The sequence below is a fragment of the Syngnathus leptorhynchus genome, chromosome 11 (genome assembly GCF_054491065.1).
Source record: "Syngnathus leptorhynchus isolate UIUO chromosome 11, UIUO_Slep, whole genome shotgun sequence".
Lineage (NCBI taxonomy): Eukaryota > Metazoa > Chordata > Actinopteri > Syngnathiformes > Syngnathidae > Syngnathus > Syngnathus leptorhynchus.
Window position 1 is genome coordinate 1,738,413 of NC_141205.1, and position 23,669 is coordinate 1,762,081.

Genomic DNA, 23,669 nt, shown 5'->3' on the forward strand with positions numbered 1-23,669 from the left:
GATTTGGGCCAAAATATGTTGCTGCTTTGAATTTATTCAAATGATTGTGTGTTGAATTCACTTGATCTATGCGGATGGAGGCGACTTGTGTCAAATCAACTGATAAGAGCCATTTATTATTATTTTTTTCTCCAGTGAAAAAGCCAAGCAACACATGCTAATGTGTTTTGTTTTGAGTCTTTTATTGTATACTTTGCTTTTTATTATCGCCAAAGTGAAGTCACTTCCTGTGGCTTTTGAGATAACTGTTGAGACATTTGTTTTGTTTTGCTGCTAAAGTGACCTTGACAAAGATGTATTCAGTGCATTGCTATTGTTGATTAAGTGGCGTCATTTCAGCTCCTTCTTTTCATGTGAATTTCATTTCTGGCATTCCCCCTCGAGAACATTGATCAGCTAAACATTCATGCGTACATGTTTGTGTGTCCTTCTTTTCATGCAGCATATCTAATGACATTGTGTCAAGGATGTTTGTGGTCTAGCGTCAGGTCACCTTGTGTGCCCCGCCCTTCTTTAATTTCATGGTAGTCAGGAATTTTTATTGTCTACGCTAGATGGCATTTAATGGAATTGATTATCTCAAATGTTGGGGAACGCCTTCCGTGGTTCAAGGACTCACACAATAGGAACGTCTTTGTATGTATAGGCCACTTCAAGAAATACAGCAGATGTCACAGGTTTTGATTTGTATAGCTACTTGTTGCTAGGCAGAATTTGTGATCAATGAATGCCCCAATGTCACTTTTTCATCAAACATAAATATAACATACTATCAACCTGTGGTCTTCACGGACTGAGATTTCCTGTAAATAGCGAAAAAAATCGGACTAATTCACTCCTCTGCCACCCTTTACAAAAAATTGGATTTATAAGTTTAAATGCCACACGATTGTGGCAAAGCAGCATCATCATCAATGATCAACACCATACTTTTAGCATGTACACAATTCTGAACACGTGTGTCATAAATGAACGGCTGCATTCAGTCATGAAATAATTCGAAACAGACAAACCACAACCAAGGTCACGAGTCGTATTTGCGAACATGAGGAGAGAAGCAGAAGCACACTTTTATTTGCACTTTTGACTATGCATGAGGTGCAGTCAAGGACGGCCAACAAAACAGAAGAGCTCACATACACCACAATTAATAATTAATATATATAGACACCTTGGGAATTGGCAATTGCAATCATTCAACGAAATTCTCAACGCTCATGGAAATGGGAATCCCTCTGCACTCAGTTTATTTTTATATACAAAACAATTATTTTAGCATAAAACATGATTTGCTGAGTCTTTTTCCTAAAAGGTCAACAAATCTTCACGCAATGACAGCTACTTTGTTGATTTACAAATAAAATGCCTTAATGGAGTACTGGAATGCATTAAGTACATTTAAAAAAAAAAAAAAAGTGGCAACAGAAAATGACATTGGAGACATTTACGACCCTTGTCTTCCTCACACACACACACACACACACACACACACACACACACACACACACACACACACACACACACACACACACACACACACACACACACACACACACACACACACACACACACACTAAATGCTATGGCTGAATTTTTCCCTCCCAACTCTCACTTAAAATGTATCATCTTTATTTGACATTTCCTCACGGAGGTGCTGCCATTATCATATTAACATTGCGACAGCAGCATATCAGAGTGTGTGCGTGTATTTGTGTGTAAGAGTGTGAGAAATGAGATAGGTAGGACACAGATAAACGCTCTTTGCTGGGTTATATCATCCTCAAGATACTTGCCGACGTCTTTAAAAAAATATGATGACAACTCTGTATGATCATGAACACAATAGTATTCTAATTTTCTATTTGATTTCAATTGGAATCAAAAAGAAAACTTTTCCAACATTGTGTGTGATAGTGTTAAAAAATCTGTTTTGTTACATTTGCTAGATTCAGAGATTTTCTTTTGAGATGGCTGGAAATGTTGACCTTTTTGGCAAAAATATCTTTTCCGAATATCTTTGAGGATACAGGACATTCCTGCGGTGAGCTCGGCACGGCGTCCTTCTCGTCAGCCTTGCTCGTGATGTGCTTTTATGCGCTGAGCTGCTATTTTGTAGCCATGTGAGTGTGTGTGGGCGCTTTTGTGGAGATTACCCCGACATTCACGCTGTGACGCATGCAGGACATCTCGCACGGCAGGAAGCTGAGCGCCACAGCCTGCAGGTTAATTGCAGCTCCTTTCTGTGGAGGCAGTAGAAGTGATATTGCCATACTGAAATAGATAAAAAAAAGACTTACAAAAAGCTATATCATCTTGAGGAAAAGTACAAAAATATATATGTATATATCATAAATTCTTACGAAATAATTCTGATCATATAAAAGTTGTATATAAAGGAATCTAATCTTGAGGGAAAAAAATCCCCAAAATATTCTGACTGTTCCAATTTTGTATTCTTATGCCCTGGAAAATAACAAATCAAACCATTCTGACTTTCATTTCATAAAATGGTCAATTTTCTCCCTTCTCTGTCATTTAACATGGCAACTGGTGATGTGATTTTGCTTTGCCCTTATTCCGCAAATCTATGTGACCCAATGACCAACAGCATAATAAATGGATGATTAGTAAAGTAGGCAGCCTAAGGTGAAAGAATAAATGAATGCAGCAGCACCTCTGATCCTGTAAACGCTGATATTTTCTTGCTGCTAATTTAGATTAAATGTCATAGTGGACAAGAGCTTGTTTACACCGTCCATCATTGCAAGAAAAACACCCCCCCCCCCCCTGCTCTCTCCTGAGCTGAATGGCACTTTATCAGAAGCTGATGACCCACATCAGCCACCCTTCTCATCTGCCTGCTGGCTTTGAAGCATGCATACATTCGTCACAATGAAGATGTTTCTTGCCACTCCCAGTTGAAGTGAAATGGAAGCAAACAGTATGGCCATCATTTTTGCATTCGACTTAATTGTGTCAGGGTTTCCTAAATATTTCCAATGAGCACATTTTGTTGTTGTTGACGCTGCAGAGGATTAATGCCATTGGTATTCATTTGCATGTTAGAATGTCTCTGAGAGCACAAAAATAATTTGATGAGCACAAAGTGGTGGATTTTGTTCAACTGAGGTGCAGCGTGTTACCTTTGTGTTGACTGAGGGCGGGATTTGTGCACACGAGAGCTTCAGGTGGTCAGGAGCGATTATGTCCATTAGACATCACGGCATCGCTCTCATGCGGATAAATCAAAGCCAATCCATCTGCAGAGTCATTAATCCCAGGATGTGGCCCCCTAGGGGTGCTCATCTTCCTCCTCCTCTTCCTCTCCTTCAACTCAATAGTGGTTACATGAAATAATAAGCCTTCTCACTCTCCATTGCCACGATTCTCCTTTATTCCTCCTAATGGGCTTCACTCCGGATTGCCTTACCCTCAGGAGGACGGGCCCCGCTGGCTTTTTTTGCTCTTTTTTTTTTTTTTCCCCTTTAAAACGATTGTGTGTATTTTTTTTTTCTCCCTCCTCTCTATCCCGCACTCTGCATTGCTCTGAGGGCACAATGACTGAATCGCTTATTATACTGCCTCCATTTTTTTTACAGGACACATTTACACATTTACCCCTTGTCTCATGTCCTCTTGCCGGTTTCAACAAAGCACTTTGAACAAATATCGAATTGTTGATAAATCCAAATCTGAATTCTGTTTACACGGCTACATATCTAATTCCGTAATATGCCCCCGATTATTATTGCTGTTTACATTGAGGATATTCATTTACAATTTGATGTTACCATCTTTGAGCTTTGGTGTCAAACGCGAGGCCCGGGGGCCAGATAGGGCCGGCCCCATCATTTGATGTGGCCCGCAAAGACACATTTTGTATCAACTTTGTGTGATGACTAAAATGACAAATTGTCTTCACTTTTTGAACATAGAGCAAACAACCTGTGACCTCCCGTGGTCTTTAGGTTTCCGCTGCGAGCACGTCACGATCCCCATCATTAGAGCCGATTCGGTCTTAACGCTCGTCATCTCGTCTCGCCCCTGCGCTCGCCGCTTTGGCAGCGTGCGTCTGCTCGAGCGGGCGACTTTGCGCACGTCAATAATAAGTACTTCCTGGCTCGTCATCCCTCCGAGCACCGCCATTACTTTGCTCTCGTTCCCACGAGTCGCCTCGTCACTCTAATAAATTTTCATTGACCGTGCCAAGCAGGCTGTGTTGTCAAGGGCCTGGGTTTGTCAGAGTTTTCTATAAAGGGAACACTTCCAAAGAGGTTCCAGTAACAGTTTGGTCGGAGTCCATAAACGGTGATACTATCAATGACAAGATGTGTGTGTTTTGTGTGGGAAGCTTCGTCCTGCAAGGATTGTCCAAAATGTCCATTTTTTTTAGGATAGGTTTATTAATTGCCAAAGATTCTCACTAAATTTGGCGAAAGACCTCAGGACTCGCCAAATGTTACATTCATGAACAAGATTTGCAGTGTGCCTAATGTTCTGGCCGGACGATGCAGATTGTTATCGTTAAAACATGGACAGACTGTTTGTCTGCTGTCCTAGATGTCATCGTCTATTCATAGCCTAGTCATCAATAAAACCCGGCAGCCTTATTTGCATTCAACATCTGAAGTATTTCAATGACAACTGATGAAAGTCACAACTTTAAATTGAATTTCCGTCCACAGATGATGTTGAGAGTCCTTTTTAATAGGCTTGTAGAAGAGATCATATTAAAAGATGGCAGGCGCCTTTTGAAGCAGGGATGGGTGTCGGGGTGGGGGAGGAAATTAAAATAAACCCAGCGGAAAGTTTGACAAAGATGGCAACCGCTAGCGTGTTGTCCTTGCTAACTCGTTGGCACTCGGGCCCACGCGTGCCTCTTAAATATGAAACGAGTCCCGCTCAGTCCATTCCCGGCGGGGAGGAAGTGTAAGAGTACGCCATTGGCTCATGCGGAGCTTTAAAGACACTTTAGATGAAGCTTCTGCAGCAGCGCTTGAAGATTGACATGCTGCTGTAGCAAATCTGCTGTGCATGCAGCAGGCAGTGAGGAGAGCGAGCGCAGGAGTAGGGATGACCCATAGGTATGTTGATCCACTTTTTCATTTCCAACAGTCTGGAAATACCTACATGAAGCAAGCATATTCAATAATTTAGGAATTGATTGAAAGTAGTAGTCATCAAAAATTAGCCAAGATTTAAAATCATAATAATTATGACTCACTAGTTGTTCTACCGTCACTTTCTTGGCATTAGTTGGTATTTTTATGCAATGTAATATGTCTAATTATATTTTGTGTTTTCTCTATATTTTATGGAATATTTTTGGGTTTTCTTTCATATGCCAGAGGAAGTCTGCGTATTATGTCCAACCAATTTTTCCACTCCCCATTGGCGGTCCATGAAAATCATGAACTTGTTTGAACCGGTCTGTGGCGTCCTGCATTTGGGTCATACACAAGCCCCTGTCAACAAGTTCTCTCTCGATGTGGATGGAACTTGTTAGTTGTTCGTCTAATGTGGTTATGTGAAACTGCTTGAGGGGGGGTTACTGAACCTCATTTCACAGTGCTCAGACTCTCATTAGCGCTCCCGTCCGCCTCCACCGCCAGTCAGGCTCTCCAAAGTCGAGGCTGAGGAGCACTTTAACCCTGCAGATAAAGACTAATTACATCGCAACTGGCCTTTTGCCTTCACAAAAGTGAATCACCACAATTTCTTTTTTTTTTTTTTTTTTTGCATAAACCAAATGTGCTTGAAATGTTAAACCACAAATAAATGCCCCATTTTCCCCACTCACTACTGATAAGATTATTCATTTAAAGGGGAGGTCAAGCCCAGAATTTTCCATATGAGCCCCACAGATTCATATTCCATTTGTGCAGCTGCAGAAAACTGTGAAACCCGTGATTGGTTTTGACCTGACCTGAGACCTGGCAACTGTGCTGTCAGTTTCACCTGACAGCAAGTGGCAAAATGGCCGCCCCTGAGATGGATACAAAACAATGTATTTCATTCTCCATCAACAAAATAGGAATCAGACAAATTTGGCCTTGACTTTCCCTTTAACATGAGTAAATCAGAAATGTGTCGCAAATCATTTTAAAGCAGATTCACTTTAAACAATAAAAAAGACAAGAAAGCGACAAGCCCCAAGCCATATGTAAAAATGCAGGTTTTCTTATGATCAATTCATATGATTCCCATTAAAACAACGTCAAATACAAACAACAGCGACCTTGAAGAATGAATAGATGCATTCGGAATAAGCCGCTCACCTTGTGAGCAGGTTCCTTGGAGATCTCGGACATGGAGGCCCATTTTCACACACAGTGACTTGACAATTGGAAAGTGAAAGACAAATGATCCAGTCACACCTCATCAATGTCAAGATCAATTCTTAAGGGAATGGTATTGTGGGTCACATTCCTGCATCCCAACCTCTAAAGCTTGTGATTTGATTTATGACCTATCTGGCTGAGGTTGGGAGTCAAGAGGGCGCCCAGCCGTTGGCGATACTGATGCAAAGTGGGACGGAGGAGAATCAATGATCCATCCGCAGGGGACAATAACAGCTAACAGGTTTAGAGTCAGACTGCTGCAGTGCTCTTAAACTAACAAGGAAGCAGGAGGAGACCAAAGACAACAAAGTGATAGCAGAGCTATTTTTTAATGATTTGAGCATTTCTAGCAATTACCTTTCATCATGCTCACTGGCAAAGGTTTGGTCCAAGATGGAAACTTTCAGTTCACTGCAGCGCAATCACCGTTTTCTTGATGACTGAAGTCCTTAAGGTCATTAAGACATTCTTGATGTCTACTTTGAGGCTGCTCGATTAACTTTATCAGATCATCATCTCCCCGACTAGACAAGATCTGACACGGACGGGACCAGACCAAGGACAGTTGACGGTCTTTGTGTGTCTGTCAATAGCTGTCACCTTCTCGCCAAGCTGTTTGCTGATAGTTGTGTAACTCACTCCAGCTGTGATTTAGATCGAAAGGGAAGGAAATCAGCAGTGTGCATTATAAACACGACTTGGGTTTTATATATTTGTCGTAAATTGTGTGGTTTTATTCTGCGCCAGAGGCGGGTTCCACTGACGGATCTGAGAGAGGGCGGTCTGCTTTACGGTGGGGCTGATTTGATGGTCACTGTTCGCATGGATGTTTCTCTTAATGCAGGTGTCACTTTGACGTGACTTTCCCTGTGACCTGACAAACGAGCGTCCATATTTGACTGTTTTTTTACTAGCTAAGAGTATTTTATGACGGCCAAGCTTCTGTTTGTTACAGTTGCTCATGATTGATTAGCTCAGTCTGAAGACTGAATGCTGATTTGTAAACACATTAGGTAATCACATCATCATCAATAGCTCATTTAGTATGACGCAACATACGATTAAAGGCAGAGTCATTTTGCATATTTTAGCCACAACCGGACACATATCTAGTGTGGAGGAGAATAAGCTCTAATGTTGTGTTCTTCAACAGAAATGCTGAAAGATATTTGACTATTTCCAGTTACAGTGGTGTCAGCATGTGAGAACTGCTGTGAGGCCATCCATTCATTTCTTTTATGGACACTTACTGGATGACCTCTAAGGTCGCACACAAATAGAATCACCAGGGAGCGCAATGGCTACGTGTCCCCTACTCCAATGATCCGTAGCTTTCATCCATGAAGAAGTCAGTGAATTTGGTATTCACACATCACAATAGACAACACGTACGCACACACACACACACACACACACACACACACACACACACACACACACACACACACACACACACACACACACACACACACACACACACACACAAACTCGGATATAACCAATGAGGGTGACAACAAGGGAGGAGGGAACGGAAAAAGAGTGAAGGTAAAAAGAAGAGGGCTACGGTGGCCACTGTCATCTGTAGCTGTGTCACTTATCGTGAAGAAACATTTTCAAACCACCTAGGAGGAGTCGCATCAGCACCTCAGCAGGATGTTTCAGAGGAGAAGGAGTTTCACATTTGGAGCATACGGAGGGTGAGATGAAATTAAGACACTTAGCTTTAAGATTTTTCACTGAATGAGTCTTTGTGGACTTTACTGATGCTTCAACTGCTCTAGGCTTGTTTACATGAACAAAGATTGCAGTTCTCTCATGTCTGCCTCAAGTTCATGTGGGTGGCTGAGCCGTAACTATTAATTGGCTTGTCTATTTTTCCCCCCCAAGCGCTCATTACCACCAACTCACCTGTTGTTCCCAAATGAGTTTTTAGACAATGTGTCTTTGTTGCAAGACTGTAACAAGTCATTGACTCTTCCTTTCCTCATTAGCATTTGTTAAACAAAGACTTTGGTTTACAAAAGAGATTATGTGTGCGTTCTCCACCCCTTTGTCGTTAAAATAACAATTTACTGGCTCATTGGCAACGAAGCAGCAAGCTTGTTCATTATGCTCGTTTAATGGATAGCCGAGCATGCTCTGTGAACTTTCACTTCAGGCGCAACAATGTGGCCAGTGGATTAAATGTGCCCCTCTAGCGACCAATAATGGCTTCTTCCTTCTTTTATTTACTGATGAGTGGTTAAATACAGTGAAGGATTTGCTGCTGAAATGTGGCATTTTTTTTTCCGTTTCCAATTTAATGTGATCCCAAAACCACACGATCGTCAAACGATGCTGATGCAAGGACTGGCCTCATTATTAGGCACACCATAGTAAAGGCAAAGTTTTGTCAACTTAAGTTCACTTTGAGCAGTTTTTACCATTTGGGAGGTTTTTACAATGCTGTTAGCAGCAAAACAACATGTCACCTCTGTCATCGTGGGGATGGTCGGTGGCCTAGTGGCTGTGCGATATTTACACTGTCAACACCTAACGCAAGCAGAAGACCTACCGCCAGCAACAGCACACAAAATGTCACATCAACAACTTTAGAAGTGAACACACGTACCTTTCCACTTCTTACATCATCCTGGGCAGTGTCATCTGATCTGTTGAAAAAACACAGGCACAAATGGATGCTGGAGTCGTGAAAAGGTGCAAATATATAAAGAGGGGCTTCACTGTGGGCGATTATTGCACTTACAGTATCATGCACTTAAAGTACGTTATTTATAAATGTCAATGAAGAGTGCGACTGCTTCATGATTGGAAAAGTGCCACATGATTGCTCAGTGGATTTAAACGTCCGAGCGAGGAACTGCCACTTCCCAGAGCAGAGAGATGATATTGATGGATTAAAAGCCCCAAAACAAAATGTGTTTCAGGCAGATTAAATTGATCTCAGTCATGAATTGACAACATGTCTGATTTTGGTTTTTGTTATTATTTTTTTTTATTTTCAATGTATTTATTGTTTTATTATTATTATTATTATTATTATTCCCCCACCTATTGAAATGGTTCGTCATGCAGACTGGAGGATCTGTCATCTTCAAAAACATTATTTTTGTGTAAAAGGGGAATTGTGTTTACTCCCTCTGTGGTTATTTGTCAAAAGTATTATGATGAGCATTTTTTGCAAAATGCATTTGGACAGAACAAAAGCAACACAGAGAGAAACATAAGTATTTATTTAGGCAATACTGATGCATATTTTAGATATGATTTATTGGTACATTGTGTGTATTGGTACGTAACGGGCATTGCACAAGGACATTTGATTGGGATGTATTTTTTGAAGTGCAATGAAACTAGATGACTGTAAAAAGTCTGCTTAAATATCCAATTTGCAGCTTTAGTTCTACTTGACCCCATGCAATGTTTTCTTTCTTATCTCCATTTCATGCAATTGTCAAATTCCTACTGCAAACTGCGTGGAATTTTTGTTTGATTTGAGAGTACTGGTATGTCATGGACCCAAGTGCAGTAGCTGGCTTACTTTTGGCGTGACCTGAACCTGCACTGTGAGCCGTCATCTTTACCTCCAGTCACTTTCACACTCCCACACTCGCGCTTGGCAGCCGTCCTTTCCCATCCTTGACTCAATCCCAGCATGGGTAGTTAGCAGCTGGCAGGCAGGCAGACAGACAGACAGACAGACAGGCAGGGGAGGCACTAGGGCAGATAAGAAAGAAAAAAAAAACGGGGGATCAGTGGAGGGGGGGTGATGCAGATAGATCGAGTGCTTCTCTGGGGGCTACTTTTGGAGAATCATTGAAAAGTCATTTTTGGAGCTAATCATTGTTTTATTCTGATAGAAATATGAACTTTGAGCTGTTGTTAGCTGTTAAATTGCTTTTGTTTTCAAAGAGTATTGTCCTCTTTTTATTACAGAGTGGACAAGAGCGTCTCCAAGACGAGAACTCTCCTCTGGTAAGTCTTTACCATTCAATGCATTGGAAGTCACATAACAGTTTTTGACTTCATGCTCTGGCCGCATTTACAAATGAGCTTTTGCGTATCTGTTTCGGGCCACCTTGGTCATTTGGAAACATTTCCACATTGGACTTATCCACCCAATTTAGTGTTGATTAATGAAACTGGTGTCAAGGGCTGTTTTTTTTTCTTTCTTCCTTCGCTATGCTTCGCCCACATTAGATTGGATAGCCAGAAAAGCGTCACGATTTAGAGTTTTTTTTTTTTCCAATTACTTGCTTCTGCTGATGGCTTGTTTGGATGAGTTGCCTTGTAGGACTTGGATAAGCCGAGGTATTCCCCCAAAATGGGAGCTTCAAAATAAAATGGTGGCTTTCCTGTTTCATTCTGGGCATGGGTCTGGGAGACGTTTTCATACATCCTATTACGATTGACCTAATTTGAGATCAGTTTGTGAAACTGTTTGGAAAATTGTCAATGAGAAATGCCAACTGCGCGAAAACCATAGTACCGACTTCCTGTTCAACTTTTTCATGCTTTCTCTTACGTCATGAGTCAGTGGTACGGGACTTGATGTTCTGTTGGGAACAGAGCCTCCCAGCATGGAGTAGGGATAGTGTGACTAAACATGGCCACAAGAGCAGATGGAGGAGAGTTAATAATACCAGCTGGCCTTGGAACATCTTCAGGCTTTTTTGATATCTCCACCCGTACCAACAGTAACATCATTGCAAGATTGACTGCAGTTATGGTTGAGACCAATGAAGGTTTTGGTAGTTTTGTGGGATCAATCAATCAATCAATCAATCAATCAATCGATCGATCAATCGATCAATCAATCAATCAATCAATCAATCAATCAATCAATCAATCAATCAATCAATGTGCCCTGCGATTGACTGTCTTTGACTAATACTTTAATTTTTTGGGATAATGGGAAACCGTTTAAGTGTGAGAGCAACATGCAAAATGAATTCAATCTAAAGGGGCAAATATTTTTACACCACTTTGATAGTTTAAAAACCACAAAGACAACAAATGACATAAACACAACGATTCTGAAGGCAGGCTTGGCACATGTTGCCTTGAAAAAAACAGGATTGATCCTATCTTGTCGAACCTCGAGTCCCATTGATTTTTAACGTTATCTGCAATGTGGCAGGCTGATCAGATAAATAAATGTTCACTCCTTGGTGAAGCATCATGTGGTTGCATGCCCAAGGTCATTCCTGTTTGCTGTTTTCCCAGCAACCGTGAACAATTGTATGTTTGTTCCCATGAGGGTGGTCCATGTTGAAGTAGACTAGTCTGAAGACCTTCTAGACTGGATTTGTATGCAAAAGAGTGTGGGTGGTGGACTAGTCACAGTCGATTGTGTTCAACATGTTTCTGACTGCTCATAAAAATGAGGATGAGGGGCGCCGGGGGCATTTGCTTGCTTGTCACAATGCAGTGCTCCTGATTATAATCATTGAGTCATTATGTACTGTCGCTGTCGGCGCTCTTATAAAAAGCCTTAATATCATCCTTCCAGTTTTTGTTTTTTTTTACTCATTTAATTCAGGCAATTTGGAGATTAGTGGAGCAGTTCATTTTTCAGATAATCTGCTATCTTCTCTTTTATTAAAGATGTATCACGTAGCCGTGAGGTTTGCTGTGGAGAACGTTTAAGTATTCAAAATATTCAGTTTCCAAATGTGGGCAGGTGTCAATTCATAGTTTGGGGTATTTTAGGGTTTCTCCACATCTTTATTTCTATCCATTTTTACCTGTACCTTTACGTGTTACATGACTCAACTGGTTGTTTTGGTTGCGTGCCGAGTGTCTGGCCATTAAAAGGCTCACTATATCGATTGCCATCGACGCTGTGGCGACCGACAGCGCTTGCCGTTGTCGCATCCTGCCAGCAGGAGGGAGAGGAGGAGGAGGCCGCTGTCGTAAAATGCCGTGACATTTCTTTTATTATTGTCATTCCGGCTGCGGAATAATGCTCTCCAGCAATTGTTCCATCATTTGAGTTTGATGCGAGACAATTCCAACGACTGTATTTCTGCATGCAAATTACTTTAACAATCATGTTGACGATAATCTTACAATCGGAGAGAATTACTCCTGAATGAGTTTCTTTGGGCTCCTTATAATTCAGCGAATTGGTGAATTTTCTGCTTAAGCAAAGCAGGAGGTTGAGCAACTAAATGGACCTTTTAGCCAATCAGAAGCGAGACGAAAGCCACTTGGGGGAAAGGCACAATAGCAATGGAGGTGAAAAATAGTCAACAAATATGCGCGGACTGATATTGCAGTGGAGGTTTGTCTGAATGTCCCACTTTGGAAAATTAATATAAGCCTAACCCCACAACATTTAACGTAAGGATTAAAAACGATACCAAATTTCAAAAAGCGTCGTTTGAGTGCCCGCCACTGTTAAATGAGAAAAAAGAGCAAAGTATTGTGCACCTCTGCCTCAACAGCTTGTTGCTAATGGCTCCTCTCCATCTTAATATCGACTCCATTGTCCCAAGGAGAAAACAACTGAGACAAAAGGCCGGGACTTAGCCTAGAAAAAAAAATCATCAAAAGGCTAAAGATTTGTGAATTAAAATGTAGTGCATATAAAAGCCAAATGACAAGTTGTACCGAAATAAATGATGAACTATAATTCCTGGAAAATAAATGCAAATGTATTGAACTTCAGTTAAGTTCAACTGTACAGCTACGACATTGAACAAAGAAAAAATGCAATCGCTAATGAAGCAGAGAGGAAGGAACACACGATAACTAACAGCTGTGCTCACAACGAATGGTCAAATCTTTGCATTAGCATGCACGCATGCCTGCACTATCCCATGAGAGACAAGAAGCAAGAAAAACAATATAGAATTTCCATTGCCTTGTGGTTATCTTTTTCTATATTTAATCTGCTGCAATGGTACACAATTGCAACACACAATGACTAATATATTGTGTTAAAATCATTAAAATAGTCATATAGCCTGGTGGTTCGTTACTGTTATTATTTGTATTTATTGTTAGCATTGTGGTTGTAGTTTGAAACGTGTTTTTCATTGGACAGCATTGTAATAATCCACTTGCATTGGCTCTAATAAAATTGTGCAGGCGTACCTAATATTGTGGTCCGGCTGATTAATGTAGTCCTATGGGGACCTTTGCGGTTGGATACAGATCTTGGTAGCTGATGACAGAACCGCAAAAGGTCTGTATTTAATTAATCAGGGCGGTGCAGTGGAGGAGTGGTTGGAACGCCGGCCTTGCAGTTTTGTGCTTCTCGATTTGAATATGCACGTTCGCTCTCGTGCTTTCTCCAACAAAAGCGGAATTTTAGGTTCACTGAAGACTCCGTTTGTAAATGCTTTTTGACGCAAGCCCTGTGATTGGCTGGTGACCAATCGAAGCTGGCCTCTCAATTCAAGTCAGCTGAAATAGACTCCTTTTCACCTTAATAAAGAACAAGTGCAATAAAACTGGATTGAAGGATGGAAACGAGAGGCTTGAAATGGACAAGAATGTTGTGTTGACTCTTTCCCTGCAGGCTTGGACGTGAGTTGTTAAACCACAATGTTAGTGTTGTGCAACTGAGCTAGTGTAACGTTATACCCACTCTAGGGTGAGGGGAGCACCATCAGGCCGCCATTGCAAATCTTGGCTCGCATCCCCTTGTGAGTTACTTTCTACTTAGGCCTGCAGCCCAGCTCATCGATTGGGCTTGGCTGTCTATTGTGTTTATTTCCAGCCGCTCAGCCCTCAGAAGAACCACGGCGCAGGAAAAACTTCCAGGTTGTAGAGAGGCTTATTTGGAACTGTCGATTCTCTGACATATGCTATATAATGAGGTAGTAGGATAATAAAGTGATTAAATTCAGCTGACCCAGCTCCAATAATTCACATTACATCTGTTTTGACTGGTGTGCCTCAGGACTTTGTCCTGGGGCCTTTTGTCTTCATTATCTGCACTCTCCCCCTCGGCAGTATTGTACGTTCAGGGAATTCAGCCCAAAAAAATTATATGGCTAACATTATCTATCCGAAATGAGATGTTTAAGTTTCAAATTGATAGGTTGAATATTTTCTTTTTATTATTTTTAGTGCTTTGTACAGTGCGCTTGAGCAGCCGGAAAGTCACTAGCAAATACAATTGATTTCTGAATGAGAACACGGTGATGATGCATTTTTGTAAATGTTTCAATATTCTTCCGTCATATTATCACTTAATATTAGTATTTTTTATTATTGTTAACAGAATGATTATTTAATATAATTAACATCCAAACGCCGCACACAAAGCCCAGATTTGAATCCACTATTTGGACCTTGCATGTGCAAACCACTCGTCCAAAATTCCGTTTTAACACATGACAAAGGGATGAAGCATGTGAAGGTGGGTGAGTGGAGAGAGGCAGGCGAGTAGCATATTGAGCTGCGGTGAATAAGCACCAGCACCTTGTGTTGCCTCCCACCCAAAAAAGAAAAACTGAACACTGTCCTCATTTTATGTTTGAAGATGCTGCCACATTGGCATACTGGACTGCTTCATGCCATCAATGCCAGTTTAATGAACGCTAACAATTTGCTTTTTAACCTATTTGGAGATTGAGTGAAAAAAGGGAAGATTTTGTGCTCTTCCTAAATATCAATTCATGATGCATCAATGTAGAGGATGAAGAGAAATTGCAAAAAAAAAGTGGGAGGCTCTGAAAGGCGGGCCAGGAGGGAGGGAGGGATGAGGGAGAGTGAGGGAAAAGAAAGGGCGGGTGATGCTCTCAGTATCCTGTGAGACAGCAGGAGCGGCTCATCGCGCAGCAGCAGGTGTTGAACCACCGAGAAGTCAGACGCGGAAACAAAGCAGGCGATAAGTTGGCGGAGGCTTGAAATGATGCAGTCCTGCGTGCAGGTGAGTGAGGCTTAAAATCAGCGTGGGTGTCTTTTACAACTTTCTTGTCACGTCTGCTTATTAAGCAGCTCATCACAGAGTTCATAAAGAAAGGACAGCTGAATTAGGATCAGGGTTCATCCAAGGTCGCTAATAGTCTCAGACGTATCATGTTCAAAATGTCTTTCTGGCAAGAAAAGCTGTTTGCAACTGGTTAGGAATCCTGACGAAAAATACATTCACTAGTCCTACCTTTGACTCACAGAAGCAAATGACTTGACGCTCTTTAAGATTTCGGTTTGAGTGCCTCTTGGGAAGTTTTTCACTGCAGCATTAGGGCTCCATGCAATGCCGTGTCACAAAATGTCTGTTCAAGGTGTCTCCAACCGTTGGCAGCAATTATTTGCCATCCTTTTCAGGACTGATCAGAAGCGTAATGTTTGGCAGTACTTGGGCCGCTGTCAGGCTGAGAATGCCCGTTAGCCACCTCTAATGGACCACGTTAGGCTCTCGTTAATGGACAAGCTTACTCGAGCGTGGTGGACCTTGATGCGATGATGTCTGACTCTTCCCGCACCGCCCGCGGCTTTCTGCCATTCTCTAAGGAAAGCGCTTGCATCCGCAGCGACGCGCCATGCGCATTAGTCATATTCACACTCCATGTGGCCTTGGGTCAGCCTTGCCCCCCCCTCGGCAGAAATGTCAACTTTTTGCAAATGAAACCTCCGAGCAAGCCTTGAGATTAAACTGTATGTTTTATTTAATCCTTCTTCCAATTCTGCTGAATGAAAAGCTTCCAAAGCTTCAACCTCTGAGTCAAAGGTGCTCGAAAGCAGTCAAACCAGCAGAGACTTTTGTGTGTGCTGTATACAATTAGCTAACTGCACATCCCAGTAGATTGCGCTGATGTCGAACAACACCACTGGCGGCCATGAACATCTCAGGTCAGGAAAAAGAAAAACAGAAAATGTACAAAGTATCGCTAATTAACATACATGATATGGTCCCTACAGGAAAACGGAAGGAAATGTGGAAAGACATTCAGAAAAAAATCTGGCCAAGCACACGTCCAAGCATATTTCTGTTTGGAAGTGTGAAGAGTATTCAAAACTCCCATTCTGGGTCAGGCAATTTGAAATCCTCCCTTCATTTTGTGTCTTTCGCTTTATTCTTGGTTGAGTTGGGTTGAGAAATGGACCCGACTGTGCGACCTTTTCTATTATCCAGTTCGCATAGTCATCAATCCAGAAGCTTTGAAACCTTTGCAGGCAGTGCACTTTTCATTGGCATGCAGGTTGTTCATTGACCTTTGTGCCTCTCGACTTGTAAATTCACGGGTCAAACTCGCTGCATCGCGCCGTCTGACGACCCTCGACCTGTTGTCCTAATTACGTGATTTTAAATTCACTTCCTGGCACATTCAGCCACTCTGCCCCCCTTTGCTCATTTGCAGCTTCAGCAGCAAACCGTGATTGCACACAAAAGCTGGAATTCTTATCACCAGTTAATGACCCAAGGCACTGTGGAGGAAGCTGCTGGCAATACACGATTAATTAAAGTTTGAAAAGCTTTTTGTCCATCTCGGTTAACGTTCTGCTGACGTGCTTCAAAGGCTGTACTGTATATAACAATAAGCATCATATCGCTGTTTGTTGGCAATACTCAAAGTGGAGTTTTGGTAGAAATGTGATTTTAATTGCTACCACTGATGAAATATGGGCAATCCACTTTGTCTTTCATCATGCTTAGAAATAATTGGCCTTGCAGCCGAGTGGGTGAGACAGGACTGCCTACTCGCAACAAGCTGTGTTCATCAAGGTTCAAAAAGGAGCAATATCAAGACTGAGCCACCTAGGAACAATATAAAACATTTTTTAAAGGGCTCTCCTGAGATATTTCCCAAAAGCTGCCTAGCCACATGGGACTACAAACACATTGGGTTTTTTCTTTTTTGCACTCATCAGGTCAAGCTCGAAGAAAGATCTCGTCGTCAAGTGGACAGCCAGTCTGATATCTTCATTCTCAGCAGTTTATTTGAATTGTGTCGCTGGCTGCAACATTGGCGGCGGGATCTTCTCTCTCTTCAGTAGACTGCTTATGGTCGGTCTGTTATCTGCGCAAAGTGAAATACAAAAGTGACACGTTTTCAAAACTGTTGACAACTGTTGATGCAACAACAGCAAGCATGCGACGTCGCAATTAACACAAGGCCAGGTTGAGATGGTAAAATGGACAGCACCTTTGCCCTTTGCCACACCAATTATTGACAGTCAGATCCACGCGCTGGTTGTTAATTGTTATCTATTCAACTCACATGTGTGTTTGGTTGCCTGTTTGATCCACGGATGTCGCAAAGCCTTCTCCGGGGTGAGCCGCTTTGTTGCGTCGTATCTGCTCAGCCACGCACAAGCACTTAATAGACCCTCAAACCATTCTGTGCGCTACCATTTGAGTACTTGAAGGTTGTTGTTGTTGATATTTTGTTAAGAGTGGGGTGAACCTACTCGAGACAGCACCGAATAAAGTCCAGGAACTTTGGATTTTTAGACTTCAGTTTGGTGGCCAGGGGAGTCTTTGGTTGCTTTTTGTCTTCGGAGTCTGAGCTCTCTGGAAAATGGGAGAATGTGGTCACGATGAGATTCTTGCATCAATCAAATAAGTCTCATCAAGCTCACCGATACGATAGTTTTTCCTGGTCGCAGCAGCCAGTAAGTCTAATGGTGGGTGGCCCAGCACCTAAAGAGCAGTCACGTTGAAGATCCTAACAATGGCGGCAGTCCAAAATGTCAAGACTGAATCGTTAGGAGAATGTTTACCTTTGTTATACAGTTGAAAATGTCGCCTTTGTCTTTGCCTTTGAAGAGAAATAAGCCCCAGTCCAGCTCAGCCAGCGTGCAGCCTAGGCTCCACATGTCCGAGGCTGTGGTGCAACACCTGCCAAGGAGACGCTCCGGAGCCATGTACGCCAGTGTCTGATTGGTGGGCCGGCCTGGGGGAGAAAAAGACACAATAGACGTCAATAGACGTCCTCGCCGGTCATAACACTGAAGAGCTGCAAATTGCTTTAAGGCCCCGTCGAGGTTATCGAGCGTTTGCGCACATTTGCCTTTTCGCGAGGCTTCGTTTAAGGTTGCCAAAGTTTGCAGTCATTTGACGCACGTTTGCCAACAGTTGGAATTTCGTTCAAAATCTGATGACCATCGGAATTTGTATCATTCAAAATTGATGGCAAAAAGAAAAACAACTATTAAAGCTGTTTGAGAATGAATGTCTGGCAAATGTCTTTGCAACCTTGAGTGAAACCTGGTGGAAATCCTTCGGGCTCTGCGCAAACACTTGCAAGCCTACGGCGATCAATAAAACATCTTTACTCGGCTCATGTCTCACCATATGGTAGTCTCACCTCGGATAAAGATGCTCCCCCCGAAGTCACTAACGGCAGCGTTGTTTTCCTTGTCCAACAGAATGTTTTCCTTAAGTCATCAAAGAAGATGATTTCATTCAAGTTAGCACCTGATGTGGAGTTTAATAACTAATAATAATTTTACATGAAAAGTCATATTTTGGCTAGGTCAAGCCTCGTTAAATGGTTCAATTCTGTCCGTTCATCAAGGCACTGTCCTTGGACCGATAGTATTTCTTTCAGTTAGTCACTATTTGTTCAATAAGGAGCCTGATTTTCCATATGTTATGAGACACAAATCTACGATCAAGACTTTTGGTTCACTTGATCCATATCGAAGTGCTTCTGTTGGAAACATTTTTCACTTGTGAACATTTACATGATTATGGCTGTGTCGAGGTAAGTTAAGATGGTGTGCCTGTCACAACAAACAAAACGATCAAGGCATAAATTCAAGATGTGGAACTTTTCGTCTCGCCATTATAAATACTTCAGCATTTGGTTCAATTGCTTTTAGTGCTTCCATTAACAAAGTGGCTTTTCACTTCTGGCTTCATCTCTCTGCTGGACTACAGCGTTGTTATTTACGATTTGGAGAGACAGTCGCTCCCATAAAACTGTAGATGCAGTATTTCCTTGTCTGCTCTGTCCATAAACTTGCCTGGTCTATCAATAGAAGATATTTTTCTTTGGACAAATTGTATATTATTTTCTTACAGGTTTTAAGTCTCCGTGGATGAGTTGCACATCTTTGAGCACCTTCAGACACTTGAGCACATCAATAGCATATTTCCTGATGTCTGTCTCGCACAGTCGTCGCAATTTACTCTCCACTAGGGCTTTATGGAGGTCCTTTCTAAAAAGTAAATCAAATGACTAATCAACTGGTTTTGTCATAAACGTCCCAAAAGTCTTGAACTTACTCGAATAGTTCAAAAGTGATGCAGAGGTGATTGCGGAAGTAAAAGTGCTCCTTCATGTGGACCATGTTGGCTTTGTTGGTTCTGTCTAGTCGCTGCAGGGTCTTTAGATTCTCCAACTCTGTCTGGGCAATCTTTTGACCTCTTGAAAGAGAAATTATGTCATACAATGTTAACAATAGCCTGAAATCAGGCGGTTGGCTATTAACAGATTAACCCAATTGGCTTTTTATCGGTGGAACAGCTAATTACTGCAAAATGCACCTAATCGGACAGATTTTTATGCTTTCGCTATCCGATAAACTTCTACATGAAGCAGTAATTGGTGTTGAAGTGACACATTTCAACTGAGAAAATATATTTGTAAGGCGGTTAGCAGCTACGTTTATGTGTGAAATCGGAACGCTAGATAGATGACGTCATTTGCTTTTGGGGGGAGATTCTTACTCGGCAGTGTTTCGGAAGACCTTGACGGCGATAAGTGTCACGGTCTTGTGGTCTCTGCATTTGAGCACCTTTCCGGCCAGTCCCGATCCCAACACCCCGAGGACCTCAAAGCGGTAGGCCAGGTGGTCTCCAGGTCTCTGGGAATAAATGATTTATTCCAGGACTTTTGGGGGGGTGTAATCAATAGGTGAATGCTCACCACTTTGTAGAAGCCTTTGGAGTCGTCGAAGGACTCGCCTTCCGTCACCGAGGTGGATTCTTTGGAGAGTCGCATTTTCTTGGCCTTTTCTCCCACGTACCATACGTGACGGTAGTCCTTGATTTCGTTCTGCTCGTATGGAGTAAGGCATCGCTTGGTGTCTCGGAGAACCGCTGTGCACAGAGCATGGTGGTTCCCGTATTTATTGGAACAATGTCAGACAATATCCAAGCAGAATTGGTGGCACTCACACTCTGGGGTTCTGCACTGTGATTGGGAAGTGATGATTCTGTTTCGGGGAGAGCTTTTGTTTATCTGGGGAGACATGCATTGAAACAAGATGTATGAAGAATGCCCTTCATACAGAAGTTTCTCAATGAACCATTCCATCTGTGTGTTTATGGCTGAGGTTATATGACATCATCACCTTGTTTTGAACCAGCGTGTACTGTATTTTCCGCACCATAAGGCACACACTTAAAAGTCTTTCATTTTCTCAAAAAACAAAAGTGCACCTTGAAAAAAAACATACATATATCCATTGCATTTTTGAAACGACTAGCTCCAACCTTTATCTCTCACGTACTCACTTGGACACAGACTTGTTGAACGGGCGTGGAGATTGTTTTCTGCTGAGTCATGGGAATTTGGGGGAACCCAAGTCTGGCTTTGTACAGGGGGTTGGACGGCAAGGAGCTTTGACGATGGGCTGCAATTTGTATGTTTTTGGTTGACGTCAGCGGCTCCTTGTGGACTATGGTGGGAGGAATCTAGAAAGTGAAAAGGAGAAGGGTCATTGCGTATGATTTTACATTGATTGCTACCATATTGCTTATTGAAACCAAAGTTAGCATTCATAACGAGTGTTTGGCTTCTTGTACGTTCTGTTGGGGTTTTGTCAAATATAGGCAAGTATTCATTTGAACTCTTTGAGCTTTGTGGAGATCCTTTCGGTATTTTTGCACTTTCCTTAATCTTTTTCAAAGGTAGTAAACAAGTTACTTTTATTGTTGTATTTTGTTTCCTCAACACATAGGTTTTGTATTACACCCTTAAAAACAACCCAATTTGGATTATTTCCTCAACAAAGGAAGTCAGGTCAAATTTGGGTTGGTCCAGTCCAGCGGTTTTAGGAGGGTGATAACTAACATGCATCAATAAGTTTTAAAACGTTGCTCAAAACCAAAGCTTTTACTTGTATTGAAAGGTGAAATAAAATTTTAAAAAGCTGTATAAAGGAATCAAAGTTAAAACATTTCAATGTGCGCCAATGAAAGATGCAAAGGAGATTATTATTCTAATTATTTTTATTCAGATGTATTTATCCTCAAAATCAATTTTTTATGATACCAAAATCTATTCATCTGAAATCACTCCAGGATTTTAAAAGTAGTATAAAGTAATGTAGGAAAAAATACATATCGAATCCAAATGTCAAACAGAAATGTCGTGAAATTCATGTCTGAAATAGCAATTTATTGATTCATTCACCATAGTTATATATATTAAAAAAAAGAAAACAAATCTGATTTGGTGAATTGGGGATCAAGGCCTGCCGATTTAAATATATCGGATCAATTCCACATCATTGGTGATGTACTTTTACTTTTGAATGAATGCCCTTACAGCAAGAGTGTGTCTGCTTTTTGTAGTGCTTATTATTGTTGTTGCTGAAATGCATGAAGTCCCTCCCTTGCCCAGCCAGCGCTTTTAATCCAAACGAACCTTGTTGAGTTGCTCGTTAGTTGCCGTGTGAATTTGAGGTGCAGCAGCTTGCATCTTCCCGGGTGGCGCTTTCTAAAGTGGCGATCATCTCTTCTTCCTCCACCAAAGTCGTCGTGCTCTTTCACACACTCCCAGTGCTGCGCGCTCACGTTGCACACGCCTTTAATGATAATAAAGCGGCGGCGGTTCGTCATCGCCGCATGAAAGATGGATTGGGAGGCGCGCGGCTGCACGTTTGCGGCGGGCGTCACGCACGTCACGGCCCAGCGCGAGTGACTGACGCCAGGCCGGGGTGAGGAACTTCAATGCTTCATACCTAGAGAACGCGCTCAATTGGCAACAATGCCGTTGCCATGGTAACACACCAATTATACAGATTTCATAAATATGTCATCATCTAGAAATACAATTCAAATGTGCGGGAACAGCTTTTGTTTCATATTTGACAGCTCGCCATAAAAATTGAATCCAAAAGTAATCCTAACATTTTTAGGTGATGAAGAAATGTCATAAACATAGTTTTGAGGGCCTGTCCATCACTGCCTGCAGTGAGTTTCATTAATTTGGCACCTTTCTATTTCATCCCAAGAAGAGGAAGACTTCATGTCAATTCTCCACTTTCATGGATTATTAGCACAAAAAGCCTTTCCACTGCATCCATTTGGATTTTAATGACTGCCATCATATTCTTCCATATAATTAGATGATTCATTCACTTCAGGAGTGCAAGACACATCTATGGCACAATTGTGACCAGATTTATTGGGTGGGGGGGGTGTTGGCTAGGGGTAATTAGTGGCAATTATGGCTGTGATTTATTCGTTATAGATTGCACAAGTGTCCGTATTGACTTAACTTCATAGTGTTGTATCTTGGTTCATTAATTCAAACGCTGAGAGTCATGTTCAAGACAGAGGAATTGGTCAATAAAGCTGATTCTGATGCTGGTGCCAAGCCTCTGGCCCCTCCCACCCCCACAGAGACACACGCTCTAGTCTTTCTTGGTGTGACATGATCACATTTACCGTTGACGACAAGACACTGTGCTCACAAAAATAAAACGCTGACTGATTGCAATATTGAGTTCCCTTTTGTCTTCATTTAGCATCCTCACGTCAGGTGTCAGGATGGAGGAATTGCCTGTGTTATGACGAGGTTGATCCTCTTATCTGCAGAGGAAACAAAAAAATGGTGCAACACTGAATGGTGGTATGGGGCTTGCTGTCTGCAAGACTTAATTGATTGTAATTGTGTGCAACAAAAGTACACACACACCCAAAGCCATTGTTTCCATGGGACAAAACAGAAGTGGTGAAATGTGACAATTTTGTTCCCTCTCATCACTTGGAAATTCCGCCCTTTGCTGCTGATCACGATGCGTGCACAGATGGGTTGCTGCCACTCTGAGCCACTGACTGACGTGTGAGACAAAGTGTGAATGAATATTGTGCAAGTCGCCTGCTACTTCCATTTTATGTCACACGCGTGCACACACAACACACACACACACGATTGGACAAAGAAATGAAGTTTCAACATGGTTCCATGAGGCATTTAAAAGGTTTTCTGCCTTGCTTTGACCCCTGCCTGTGTTTTACATATAAATAAACAAAAACAATCAAAATCTCAATTGGATACACGCCTGCAGCTTTTTTTATATATATATATATATATATATATATATATATATATATATATATATATATATATATATATATATATATATATATATATATATATATATATATATATATATATATATATATAT

The 23,669-nt window shown here is 41.7% G+C and overlaps 2 protein-coding genes across 8 annotated transcripts in view; one reads left to right on the forward strand and one right to left on the reverse strand.

Annotated features, from left to right (window-relative positions):
• The window catches only part of rap1gapb (RAP1 GTPase activating protein b), a 49,554-nt gene that overhangs the window by 6,387 nt on the left and 19,498 nt on the right, over positions 1-23,669 (forward strand). For 2 of the 6 annotated variants that reach the window (XM_085924022.1, XM_085924023.1), the window contains exons 1-2: positions 7,925-8,038; positions 10,278-10,316. In XM_085924022.1, coding sequence (XP_085780148.1) covers positions 7,995-8,038; positions 10,278-10,316 — 83 coding nt within the window. In that variant the 5' untranslated portion in view covers positions 7,925-7,994. Of the gene's footprint in view, positions 1-7,924; positions 8,039-10,277; positions 10,317-15,123; positions 15,229-23,669 lie in introns of those variants that run through there. The other 4 variants (XM_085924024.1, XM_085924021.1, XM_085924028.1 and 1 more) reach the window with 3 other exon arrangements.
• LOC147048758 (dual specificity tyrosine-phosphorylation-regulated kinase 4-like) lies at positions 17,219-22,057 on the reverse strand. 2 transcript variants are annotated; one of them, XM_085925166.1, is made up of 13 exons: positions 21,902-22,057; positions 20,767-20,946; positions 20,428-20,491; positions 20,177-20,349; positions 19,978-20,114; positions 19,534-19,674; positions 19,328-19,466; positions 18,611-18,680; positions 18,024-18,196; positions 17,883-17,943; positions 17,712-17,814; positions 17,522-17,598; positions 17,219-17,320 (listed from the first exon to the last, which is right to left on the reverse strand). In XM_085925166.1, the coding sequence occupies exons 1-13, from the start codon at positions 21,953-21,955 to the stop codon at positions 17,238-17,240; spliced, it is 1,455 nt and encodes a 484-aa protein (XP_085781292.1). In that variant the 5' UTR covers positions 21,956-22,057; the 3' UTR covers positions 17,219-17,237. The 2 variants fall into 2 exon arrangements, with proteins under 2 accessions (XP_085781292.1, XP_085781293.1); XM_085925167.1 differs by having other exon boundaries at positions 21,803-21,927.

What these genes read in the sequence shown, in the direction of transcription:
- LOC147048758 (XM_085925166.1), bottom strand. Translation starts at nt 21,955, where the DNA reads ATGCAAGCTGCTGCACCTCAAATTCACACGGCAACTAACGAGCAACTC. An exon ending in CTAACGAGCAACTCAACAAG is followed by an intron (nt 20,947 to 21,901) that starts GTTCGTTTGGAT and finishes TTCACTTTCTAG; the next exon opens with ATTCCTCCCACCATAGTCCA. An exon ending in CCAAAGGCTTCTACAAAGTG is followed by an intron (nt 20,115 to 20,176) that starts GTGAGCATTCAC and finishes ATTTATTCCCAG; the next exon opens with AGACCTGGAGACCACCTGGC.